This window comes from Paroedura picta, chromosome 3, assembly GCF_049243985.1.
Source record: "Paroedura picta isolate Pp20150507F chromosome 3, Ppicta_v3.0, whole genome shotgun sequence".
Lineage (NCBI taxonomy): Eukaryota > Metazoa > Chordata > Lepidosauria > Squamata > Gekkonidae > Paroedura > Paroedura picta.
Genome location: NC_135371.1, coordinates 1,507,100 through 1,519,382, shown reverse-complemented (window position 1 = coordinate 1,519,382; position 12,283 = coordinate 1,507,100). Strand labels below are relative to the sequence as shown.

The 12,283-nt window shown below is 52.8% G+C and overlaps 1 protein-coding gene across 1 annotated transcript; it reads right to left on the bottom strand.

Annotated features, from left to right (window-relative positions):
* Nucleotides 1-1,388: 1,388 nt before the first annotated feature.
* On the bottom strand, nucleotides 1,389-10,963 carry LOC143833807 (uncharacterized). The gene is given in 12 exon segments (XM_077330033.1): nucleotides 1,389-2,028; nucleotides 2,030-3,551; nucleotides 4,361-4,487; nucleotides 4,728-4,795; nucleotides 5,093-5,135; nucleotides 5,301-5,741; nucleotides 6,101-6,124; nucleotides 7,837-8,570; nucleotides 9,420-9,546; nucleotides 9,754-9,821; nucleotides 10,119-10,161; nucleotides 10,327-10,963. Coding segments are annotated over 12 exon segments (3,765 nt in total). The 5' UTR covers nucleotides 10,747-10,963; the 3' UTR covers nucleotides 1,389-1,880.
* Nucleotides 10,964-12,283: the final 1,320 nt, after the last annotated feature.

Sequence of the window (12,283 nt, the reverse complement as noted above, 5' to 3'; positions counted from 1 at the left end):
CCACCCCGGCTGCTGCCTCGGGGGCTGCCCTGTCACTCTGCTGCCGGCTCACCTTGGGGGCTCTCCAGCGGCCACCATGGCTGGGGCTCCCCCTCGGCATGGCACTGCACAGATGCTGCTGGCAGAGCCCCCCAGCAGGAAGTCTGGGGCACCGGCGGGAAAGCAAGTGCAGCAGGGGCTCAGCCAGTGGCGACATCCCTCGGCAAAAGACTACCCCCCTCCCAGGCCTCAGTAAAATTGTCAAGCGTTGACTGGTCCCCGGTGATAAAAAGGTTGGGGACCACTGCTCTTGGGGGCAGCCTGGAGCCTTAAGAAATACAATAACCTCAGAGTCCAGACCAACAAAGATTTATTCAAGGCGTGAGCTTTCGAGGGCAGGCCCTCTTCCTCAGACTAAGTGCTTGCCCTCCATAGCTCCCGCCTTGAACTGAGCTCTGAGTTTATTGTGACCAATAGGCGACCTTGCTTGGGTTTTCGCAATTGACTGTGAGGCCCTGTGAAGGCCGGCTTGGCTTCAAAACAGAACAATTGTGCGTAGCCTAAACTGCTGGGAAGGAGGATGGAGAGTGTCTTCAACAAGGTTTCTCCTCCTCCCTCCCATGATCTACCCTTCTGTCATTCTAGCCCCCATGGGCTCCCTGGGTACACGGGGCCTGGCCTCTAGTCTACTAAGAGAGAGACCCCGCTCTGGAGTTTCTGTTTTTGCCTGGGCTGATTTAGTCATTTCCTCAGGGTAGACTCATCACATGGAGAACTAAAAACACGGCTGACTTAGGGGTTCACACGAAGAAAGATTTCAAGGAAAAGATACATTTACCTCCAAGAACCCACAGATGTGCGAACTGTCAGGCAGGTACTGGTTTTAATTGTGAGAAATCAGATTCTCAGGTCAACCTCAAGGATTCTATTAAATGTAACATTGCAAACGTCATTTATTTAATCTAGTGCCCCTGATGGTTGCTTTACCTTAGGCAATCTACCCGTGCACTAAAAATGAGAGTAATGCAGCATATTATTATTATAAATATACTAAAGCCCATTGTATATGCCAATAAAATGGGTGCTAGCATGCTAGCCGGTGGGCCCAGCCCCCTTCCCAGCAGCCCTCTTGGTGGCCTCCCCCCCACTGCCCCCGCCGGTGCTCCCCCCCCTCCCCGGCTTCACCTGCTCTTTTCCCCGCGGCGAAGTCTCTCATCCCTGCCCCCTCCTCCCCGGCTTCGGCACGGGGAAAGGAGCAGGGTTCCGCCCACATACCCGTTACTCTATTATTTAAACCGCTCCCACAGGAGCGGTTTACAGATGTCAGCAATAAAGAGCAAGTTGGTTTCATGTCGCTTTTCTCTACCAGGAGTCTCAATACGGCTTACAATAGTTCTTTTTGCGAGCTATTATACAAAGAATGCCAGTTTATTTTGTTATTGAATATAATCCACAACGTGAAAAATGAAGATCACAATTTTTCATTAAGCATTGTCACTGAATAGTTTTCTGGAAGTGTTTAAGGAACTGAGCAACGCTCTGGAAGTCTTTTGCTAGCATTAAAAGACATTAAGATACTCGAATTCTGCAGTGTTTGTGTTCTAGTTTCTTTCTCATTTCTGTAACTTTTGAACTGGATTGCCTTTGTGCATCTGCACACTGGGAACATTGGCATGGTTGTTCTCCTGTGTCAATTATTTCATCTGAATACAGGCAAGCATATATGTGATGTCTCACCTGGGTTAATTCTTAGGCGTACACTAAGATTTCTCTTTTGAATGAAGCTCTTCCACATTCTAAGAATTTATGTCATTCCCGCCCAGTACACTGTGGGTTTCTTGAGGGAGGGTAGACTGTGAAAAGTGAGCAAAGCTCTTTTCTTACTACAGGCATCAATGTCGTTAAAGAAGTGAACTCTGAGGAAAAGCCTTCCCAGCCTCTAGACATTCATATGGATTCACTCCAGTGTGGATACGTTGATGGGAATTAAGGTGTGATGAACTCTGAGCAAAGCTCTTTCCACACTCCAAGCACTCATGGTTTCTCCCCACTGTGTTTCCGTTGATGCGATTTAAGTTGTGAATTCAGAGAAAAGCTCTCTCCACACTTCAAGCATTCATATGGTTTCTCTCCAGTGTGGATACGTCGATGGAAATTAAGATGTGAACTCTGACCAAAGCTCTTTCCACATTTAAAGCACACATATGGTTTCTCCCCTGTGTGCATACGTTGATGGGATTTAAGTTGTGAAATGCAAGCAAAGCTTTTTCCACAGTGCAAGCATTCATATGGTTTATCACCAGTGTGGCTATGTTGATGGTATGTAAGTTGTGAACTTTGAGCAAAGCTCCTTCCGCACTCCAAACATTCATAGGGTTTCTCTCCAGTGTGGATACGTTGATGGCGTTTAAGGAGTGAACTCCAAGCAAAGCTCTTCCCACACTCCAAGCACTCATGTGGTTTCTCCCCAGTGTGGGTACGTTGATGGCATTTAAGGTGTGACCTCCTAGCAAAGCTCTTCCCACACTCCAAGCATTCATATGGTTTCTCTCCAGTGTGTGTACGTTGATGGGATTTAAGTTCTGAACTCTGAGTAAAACTCTTTCCACACTCCAAGCATTCATATGGTTTCTCTCCTGTGTGGATACGTTGATGGGATTTAAGTTCTGAACTCTGAGCAAAGCTCTTTCCACACTCCAAGCATTCATATGGTTTCTCCCCAGTGTGGGTAAATTGATGGTATTTAAGGTGTGAACTCCTAGCAAAGCTCTTTCGACACTCCGAACACTCATATGGTTTCTCCCCAGTGTGTACACGTTGATGGGATTTAAGATCTGAACTCTGAGCAAAACTCTTTCCACACTTCAAGCATTCAAATGGTTTCTCCCCTGTGTGGATACGCTTATGGGATTTAAGGTCTGAACTCCAACCAAAGCTCTTTCCACACTGCAGGCATTCATATGGCTTATCTCCAGTGTGGCTATTTTGGTGGTATATAAGGTGTGAACTCTGAGCAAAGCTCCTTCCACACTCCAAGCATTTATAGGGTTTCTCCCCAGTGTGGATACGTTTATGGTTACTAAGCTGTGCACTCTGACGAAAGCTCTTTCCACACTCCAAGCATTCATAGGGTTTCTCCCCAGTGTGGATACGCTCATGACATTTAAGGGATGAACTCTCAGTAAAATTCTTTCCACACTCCAAGCATTCATAGGGTTTCTCCCCAGTGTGCGTACGTTGATGGGATTTAAGATGTGAACTCCTAGCGAAGCTTTTTCCACACTCCAAGCACTCATATGTTTTATCCTCAGTGTGGATACGTTGATGGGATTTATGGTGTGACCTCCGAGCATAGCTCTTTCCACACTCCAAGCATTTACATGATTTACCTACTGTGTGTATTTGTGGATGAATGGCAAGCATACAGTTCTGAGAATCATTCCTTCCAGCATCCTGAAGAGAGGATTTAGTTTCTTTTTTCCATTTTGTTCCCTTGATTCTTTTCTGCTGTTTCTTCTCCAGGAGGTGGTGGTGTGGTTCTTCCACAAATGTCATTTCGGATCCTTCAGCCTCTAGAATTAAGATGAAAGACAGGTATGGCCTTCAGGGAAAAGGAGAATCAAGTGAAGAAGGAAATGTAGAGCTCTGGATAATGGCAAGATAGAAATTATTTGACCCTGTACTGATTAGCTCTTGATTTTTTCTTGCATTAAATTCCATCACAAACAAAGTGCACCAGTGGGATGCAACAGAATCCCTCTGGTGATCCTGATGGTAGCCGAAATTGGAGAAGAAGAAGGGAGCAGGGAAGCTCAGCGCAGGAAAGGAAAGCCTGGAGCCACCAGGAAACAGTATCTATGACCCCCTCCCCAGGCAAGCAGGGCCTGACATCCCAGCATGAAATTCTGATCAAGTGTTCCTCCCCCTTTGAAGAGTCCCTTTCAGGACAGGTGGCGATGGATAGCAGAAGGAGCCGATTCATCCCTTTCTTCCTTCCCTGCCCCACACTAACCCTCCTCAAGGACCATAGGGGGATGTGAAGTCTTCAGACAAGGAAACGTCTTTTCAAACTTTGGAAAATGCATGTTGAGTGTCTATAAATAGTCCCTATAAATAGTATTCTTGGTATTCTCTTTGTTATTGCCATTCTTTAGAACAGGGGTAGTCAACCTGTGGTCCTCCAGATGTCCATGGACTACAATTCCCATGAGCCCCTGCCAGCAAAAGCTCATGGGAATTGTAGTCCATGGACATCTGGAGTACCACAGGTTGACTACCCCGGCTTTGAGACACTCTATTCTGTGGCTGCTCTGAAAGACTCAAGAAGAGGCTGCTGTTGACATTCCATAATCTATGGAAGTCCTTCCCCCTCCTGCCTCACCCAGAGAGGCCACGTTCTGGCCATTCTCCGCCATGACTTCCTGGTGAAGCCTCCTCTGGCCCGGATCCAGCAGAGCCCACTCCTCCTCCGTGAAATGGACAGACACCTCCTCCAGGGTCACCCGGCCCTGGAAAGAGAAGCACACAAACACTCTTCTCAGGAAATGTCAGAAATCTTCCCCGGCTGAGGACAATTAAAGAGTCCATAATAACTCTGCTGACAGTCAGGATTCAAACCTCCATTCTCATTTTCTATCCAGTGAGCAGCCCAGAAAACAGCCAAGGGAAGGAGACAGAAGGAGACTCGCCCTAGCCAAGGGAAGGTGAGGAGAGGCACCCAAGGCCACGATCCAGAGCTCCACGCTTACCCAAGTAGGCTGCATGGAGGCTGCTTCCTCTCTGTCACAAAGGGAAGGCAAAGAATGTTTGGCACCACCTGGAAGAAGTAAGAGGGCAAACGGAAGGAGTTCTGACTCCCAGGCCTCCTGGCATCTCAGTGCAGAGGGGAAGGCGGGATAAGATTCTCCCTGCCGTGGCTCCTAACTGGAACCGTCCCGCAATCCCCACTTCAGAGCTTTTTGCTTCCACAATTCTGACTGATCCGAAGGTGAAACAATTCTCACAGGTGGAGCCGTGGTCTGTTTGTCCAGTGGAGTTGAGGAGGAGGGGCACCTTTCTTGGGGCATCAAGACAGCCCACCTCCCGTTATGAAAAACACCCTTTTCAATCTTACCCAGAAAAATGGCTCCAGGGTAAAGGTCCTGCATGGTCATGCCCTGAAAAAGAAAGGAGAATCCCATTAAGGGGACAGAAAAGAGAAACAGGAAACAGACCGGAGGGCAGGGGGGGAGGGTATTAAGGGCAGGGTCTATTTCTGTGGATTTTGAGAGTATTGTTCATATTTCCCACCCCACCGCTGTACCTAGATGAATCCCCCTCACCTGCCGCTCGTGGTCCTCCTGCGGCTGGGCCTGGCTGAGGAGGAAGCCTTCGGCCAGGGCCACCGCCTGGGCGCTGCTCTCCGGCCCGCATCCTCTCACCCAGCCCTGCATCTCCCGGGGCAGGACGGCCAGGAACTGCTCCAGGATCACCAGGTCCAGCATCTCCCGCTTGGTGCTCCTCTCCGGCTCCAGCCAGCGGCGGCACGGACGGTGGAGCCGGCTGCACACCTCCCGGGGTCCCTGGGCACCCTCATAACGGAACTGCCAGAACTGCTGGTGCCACACATGGGAAGGGAGGACATCGTCTCCCGGGCTCTCCTGCACAGTTCCTGGCCACAGCTCCTTTCTGCTCCCAACCTCGGTGCCGTCCAGACCTTTTCCTGATCCAGGGACAGGTGAGTCCGGCTCCTCCCTCATCCTCCCTTTGTCTCCAAACACGCTTCACCTGGAGCGCTTCATCACCTTCCTCCTCTGCCAGATTTATTTATTATTTGGCTTCTAAACCACCACTCCCAAATGGCTCATGGTGGTTTACAATTAAAATATAACCCCCAAAAACAATGTTAAAATTCTCAGTTATTCCCAACCTTTAAATTCTCAGTTATTCCCAATACAGGCAGGGGCCGGGGCAGTGACCTCCTGCGAAGAAGAAGAAGAAGAGGAAGGGTTGGCTCTTCTATGCCAGTCTTCTCTCCCAGAAGGAGTCTCAAAGCAGAGAGCCCTGATATGACTGCTGGGTCCAGACAGCTTCATCGGGGCCGTGGCAAGGCCAGGGCTGACTGCATGTGGGGGAATCTTACCCGACCCACCAGCAGGTAGATGACCTGCAACAGAAGAGGAAAGTTGTGATTCCTGACGGCTGGCTGGCTGGCGTAAGAATGGAGGGCTTCTGTCTTGCTCCAAGAGTCCCGTCCTGACCCCGGGCCAGCTGGGAAGGCAGGGCCATGGCACAGGGGCAGTTGACACAACCCTTGGGAGCCGGGAGTGGGAAAGAAGCCGGAGCCAACTGGGAGCCCGGGGGTGGGGGTGGGGGCGAGGGGGGGCTGGATGGCCCAGTCCTGCCGGGAGGAGGGGAGGCCTCTGAGGGGACTTGGAGGGGCCAAGATGGGCAAATGAGGGCTGGGAACCGCGTGGCCATCCGAGGGACAGAGAGCCCTGCAGGCCCAGCCCGAGGGAGGACGGGGGAGCCGCCCCGGAGCGCTCCGCAAAGGGCCAGGATGGGCTCTCACGGGGCGTGGTCCTCCTCCTCCTCCTCCTGCGCGGCTCCTGCCCTCGGGCCGCCTCCTTCTGCCGCTCCCCGCACAGGCCGCCCCCCCAGGAGCCCAGCCGAGCGGAGGTGGCCGGAGGAAGGGAGGGAGGGGGCTCTCCAAGACCCCCCCCACAGGCCGCCCCCCTCCCCGCTCCAAGGACAAAGACGGAGCCCCCCCCCCGTGCGCCTTACCGGTTGGACTGGCGGCCCCTTCCCCCTCGGCCTGACTCCTGCCTGGCTGGCTGGCTGGGCCGGGCGGAGGCTGCCCCGAGCCGGCAGGCGGAGGGAGACCGGGGCCGCCCCTCGCCCCAGCCCCAGCCCCGCGGCGCCCGCCCCTCCCCTCCCCTCCCCTCGGGCGGCTGGAGGGGGCGCTGCGCAGGGGCTGGGCGGGCCCTGGAGGAGGCTTGGGGGGGCGGGGCTCTCCCGGGGACTCAGATACTTTTATTTCTTATAGAACATAATACACAGAGGAAAAACTTCTTTTGTTGATGAAGTTTACTATTTTTCATTTAAACATCACTGAAGAACTTGTTTTCTGAAGATGATTGTGGGACTGGCAAGTCTCCTACCAGTTTACTAGCATTAAAAGACATGACGAGATTCTAATGGTGCAGTGTTGTGTTTCCGTTATTTTCTCATTTGTGCAACGTTTGTACCGGACTGCCTTTGTGTATCTGCACACTGGGAACATTGGCATGGTTGCTCTCCTGTGTCAGCTACCTGATGTTGTAGGGATTTGTCTAATCTTGTCTCTGCTCCTAGCTGTTGGGCACACCCGCGGCTGGGGCAGGGTCAGGAAAGGTCAGTCTCTGGTCTCTGTGTAATCATCAGGAAGGCAGGGTTTCTGTAAACAGCTAATCTGGAGAAACCTTCCTGGGTGAAGATTAAGCCATGTCTTGCACTCTGATAACAATGTACTGTGTACAGAAACAAACTCTTCTGTAAACTTTCATGGCTAACATGTATATTGAAAAGTCTGCTTTCCTGGGCTGAAAATAAAATCAAAGGCTAACCTGCTGGAGAAGGCGGGGAAGCTTCAAGCCAAGCTTCTACCAAGCTTAAGACCAACCTTCTTCAGAGCAAGCTAGCACAGAGAGAGAAGCAAGCCTTGTGTCCGTCATTACTTCATGTGTCAATGATTTGAGACATATCTTGAGATTTGTCTTTTGAGTTAAGCGTTTCCACACTCCAATAATTTATGTGAAGCCCACCCAACAAAGCGTGGGTTTCTTGAATGATAGTAGGGTGTAAAAAGTGACCAAGGCTCTTATCTCACTACAGGCATCAATATAGTTTAAGACGTGAACTCAAAGGAAAACCCTTCCCAACTTCTGGGCATTCATGTGGATTATCTCCAGTGTGGATACGTTGATGGGATTTAAGTTGTGAACTCTGGGCAAAGCCCCTTCCACACTCCAAGCATTTATAGGGTTTCTCCCCAGTGTGACGTTGATGGGATTTCAGGTGTGAACTCCAACCAAAGCTCTTTCCACACTCAAAGCATTCATATGGTTTCTCCCCTGTGTGGACAGGTTGATGGGATTTAAGTTGTGAGGACCAAGCAAAGCTTTTTCCACACTCCAAGCATTTAAATGGTTTATCCCCAGTGTGGATACGTTGATGAGATTTAAGGTGTGATCTCCGAGCATAGCTATTTCCACACTCCAAGCATTCATATAGTTTCAATCTAAGGTGGATATCCTGATGGGATTTATAGTGTGACCTCTGAGCATCGTTCTTTCCACACTCCAGGCATTTACATGATTTGCCTGCTGTGTGTATTTGTGGATGAATGACAAGGATACCGTTCCGAGAATCCTTCCTTCTACCTTCCAACCATTGATGAGGTCTTTCCCCTGTGTTCATTCTGTGGTATCTTTCTAGCACCTGGGATGAGGCATCCTGAAGAGAGGATTTATTTTCTCTTTTCCATTTTGTTTCCTTGATTCTTTTCTGCTGTTTCCTCTCCAGGAGGTGGTGGTGTGGCTCTTCCACGGACGTCAATTGGGGTCCTTCAGCCTCTTGAAAATATAGAGAAAAGACAGGCATGACATTCAGGGAAAAGGAGAATCAAGTAAAGAAGGAATGAACAGCTCTGGATAAAGGCAAGATAGAAATTATTTGAGAGGGACTAATCCTAACCCTGTGCTGATCAGCTGTTGATTTTTCTTGCATTAAATTCCATCACAAACAAAGTGGACCAGTGGGGTGCATAAGAATCCCTCTGGTGATCCTGATGGTAGCCCAAAGTAGAGAAGAAGAAGGGAGCAGGGAAACTCTGCCTGGAACCACCGGAAAAGAGTGTCTTTGACCCCCTCCCATGTCCTTCAAGGCCCGACATCCCAGCATGACATTCTAACCAAGGGCTCCTCCCCCTTTAAAGAGTCCCTTTCAGGAGGGGAGAAGGTGGCAATGGGTCCTGCAAGACGCCTAATAACAATGTGAAATGTCATTTTCAGGCATAAATCTGTTTTCTGTATTTAAGACACGTTTTATACCCATCAACCCGAAATGAGCTGAGAACTGCATGCATTCCCTTGCCTCCCCCTCCACCAAGGAACCAGAAGGATGTCCCAGCCCCTCTGATTCCAAGGGCAGCACATCAAGCAGAAATTCACCCGGGAAAACTCACCCACGTCTATCTTTCTTGGTTTGCCCTTCAGGGCTGTGCACATTTTTCTAAAATTCCGAGCCATACCAAGGCCAACATTGGTATGAGCAGACCGAAAACAGCAGAAGGACCCCACTCATCCCTTTCTTCCCTGTCTGCCCCACAGTGAACAGGCCATGCTGGTCAGGACTGACGTCCTTCGTGGGAGGAATGAGTTCTGCCTTCAGCCTCTGCCGATTGAGAGCCAGGGGAGCCTCACCCAGAGAGGCCACGTTCTGGCCGTTCTCCGCCATGACTTCCTGGTGAAGGTTTCTCTGGTCCGGATCCAGCAGAGCCCACTCCTCCTCCGAGAAATGGACAGACACCTCCTCCAAGGTCACCTGGCCCTGGAAAGAGAAGCACACAAACAAACTCTTCTCAGGAAACGTCAGAAATCTTCCCCGGCTGAGGACAATTAAAGAGTCTATAATAGCATGCTGACAGTCAGGATTCAAACCTCCATTCTCATTTTCTATCCAATGAGCAGCCCAGAAAACAGCCAAGGGAAGGTGAGGAGAGGCACCCACGGCCACGATCCAGAGCTCCACGCTTACCCAAGTAGGCCGCGTGGAGGCTGCTTCCTCTCTGTCACAAAGAGAAGGCGAAGAATGTTTGGCACCACCTGGAAGAAGTAAGAGGGCAAACGGAAGGAGTTCTGACTCCCAGGCCTCCTGGCATCTCAGTGCAGAGGGGAAGGTGGGATAAGATTCTCCCTCTCTTGGCTCCTAACTGGAACCGTCCCGCAATCCCCACTTCAGAGCTTTTTGCTTCCACAATTCTGACTGATCCGAAGGTGAAACAATTCTCACAGGTGGAGCCGTGGTCTGTTTGTCCAGTGGAGTTGAGGAGGAGGGGCACCTTTCTTGGGGCATCAAGACAGCCCACCTCCCGTTATGAAAAACACCCTTTTCAATCTTACCCAGAAAAATGGCTCCAGGGTGAAGGTCCTGCATGGTCATGCCCTGAAAAAGAAAGGAGAATCCCATTAAGGGGACAGAAAAGAGAAACAGGAAACAGACCGGAGGGCAGGGGGGGAGGGTATTAAGGGCAGGGTCTATTTCTGTGGATTTTGAGAGTATTGTTCATATTTCCCACCCCACTACTGTACCTAGATGAATCCCCCTCACCTGCCGCTCGTGGTCCTCCTGCGGCTGGGCCTGGCTGAGGAGGAAGCCTTCGGCCAGGGCCACCGCCTGGGCGCTGCTCTCCGGCCCGCATCCTCTCACCCAGCCCTGCATCTCCCGGTTCAGGAGGGCCAGGAACTGCTCCAGGATCACCCGGTCCAGCATCTGCTTCTTGGTGCTCCTCTCCGGCTCCAGCCAGCGGCGGCACGGACGGTGGAGCCGGCTGCACACCTCCCGGGGCCCCCCCGCCGCCTCCCTGTAGCGGAACTGCCGGAATTGCTGGTGCCACACATGGGAAAGGAGGACATTGTCTCCCGGGCTCTCCTGCACAGTTCCTGCCCACCGCTCTTTCCTGCTCCCAACCTCGGTGCCTTCCAGACCTTTTCCTGATCCAGGGGCAGGTGAGTCCGGCTCCTCCCTCATCCTCCCTTTGTCTCCAAACACGCTTCACCTGGAGCGCTTTATCACCTTCCTCCTCTGCCAGATTCTTCTGTGTTTATTTATTAGTTGGCATCTACACTCCCAAAAGGCTCATGGTGGTTTATAATTAGAACAGAACCCGATAAAACAATGTTAAAAATCTCAGTTATTCCCAACGTTTAAATTCTCAGTTATTCCCAATACAGGCAAATGCCGGGGAAGTGACCTCCTGCGAAGAAGAAGAAGAAGAAGAAGAAGAAGAAGAAGAAGAAGAAGAAGAAGAAGAAGAAGAAGAAGAAGAAGAAGAAGAAGAAGAAGAAGAAGAAGAAGAAGAAGAAGAAGAAGAAGAAGAAGAAGAAGAAGAAGAAGAAGAAGAAGAAGAAGAAGAAGAAGAAGAAGAAGAAGAAGAAGAAGAAGAAGAAGAAGAAGAAGAAGAAGAAGAAGAAGAAGAAGAGTTGGTTCTTCTATGCCGCTTTCCTCTTCCTGAAGGAGGCTCAAAGCAGCTTCCAGTCGCCTTCCCTTCCTCTCCTCCCCCAAGGGACACCTGAAAGCCGCCCCGGAGCGCTGCGCAAAGGGCCAGGATGGGCTCTCAGGGGGCGTGGTCCTCCTCCTCCTGCGCGGCTCCTGCCCTCGGGCCGCCTCCTTCAGGCCACGACTTCTGCCGCTCCCCGCACAGGCCGCCCCCCCCCCGGGAGCCCAGCCGAGCCCAGGCGGGCGGAGGTGGCCGGAGGAAGGGGGGGAGGGGGAGGGAGGGGTCTCTCCAAGACCCCCCCCCCGCAGGCCGCCCCCCGCCCCCCTCCCCGCTCCAAGGGACAAAGGCGGAGCCCCCCCCCCCCGTGCGCCTTACCGGTTGGACTGGCGGCCCCTTCCCCCTCGGCCTGACTCCTGCCTGGCTGGCTGGCTGGGCCGGGCGGAGGCTGCCCCGAGCCGGCAGGCGGAGGGAGACCGGGCCGCCCCTCGCCCCAGCCCCAGCCCCGCGGCGCCCTCCCCTCCCCTCCCCTCCCCTCCCCTCGGGCGGCTGGACGGGCCCTGGAGGAGCCCCCGGAAGGCCAGCCAGGCGCAGGGGGACGCGGGGGGGGGGCGGGCAGGGACTGGTCTGCCCGCCCCCGACCTTACCCTGCCCTGCCCTGCCCTGCCCTAGGCCGCAGGGGGTGGGAGAGGCTCTCGGGGAGGGCGGGGGTCATGGACCTTCCCCCCCCACCCCCCCCGGCCTCCTGGCCCTTCTCCCCAGGGGCCTCTCCCCCCCCTCCCGCAGAAGAGGCGAGGGGCTGCTTGGCCATAGGCGGTCTGGGCCCAGGATCCCTGAGGGGCCGCCTCCCCACCTCCCCTCCTGAGAGAGCCCCGCGCTCTGCCACCTCCAGCCTCCTGGCGGTCCCTGGCCCCGAGGAAGCCCGCCTGGCCTCCACCGGGGCCAGAGCCTTCTCCATCCTGCCCCCCCCCCCCCCGGTGGAAGGAGCTCCCAGAGGGGATCGGGGCCACGAGGGAACCCAAACAGATTCCTCCCGGAGGGAGCTCCTCTGCCAGGCATTGGGTTGAGGTC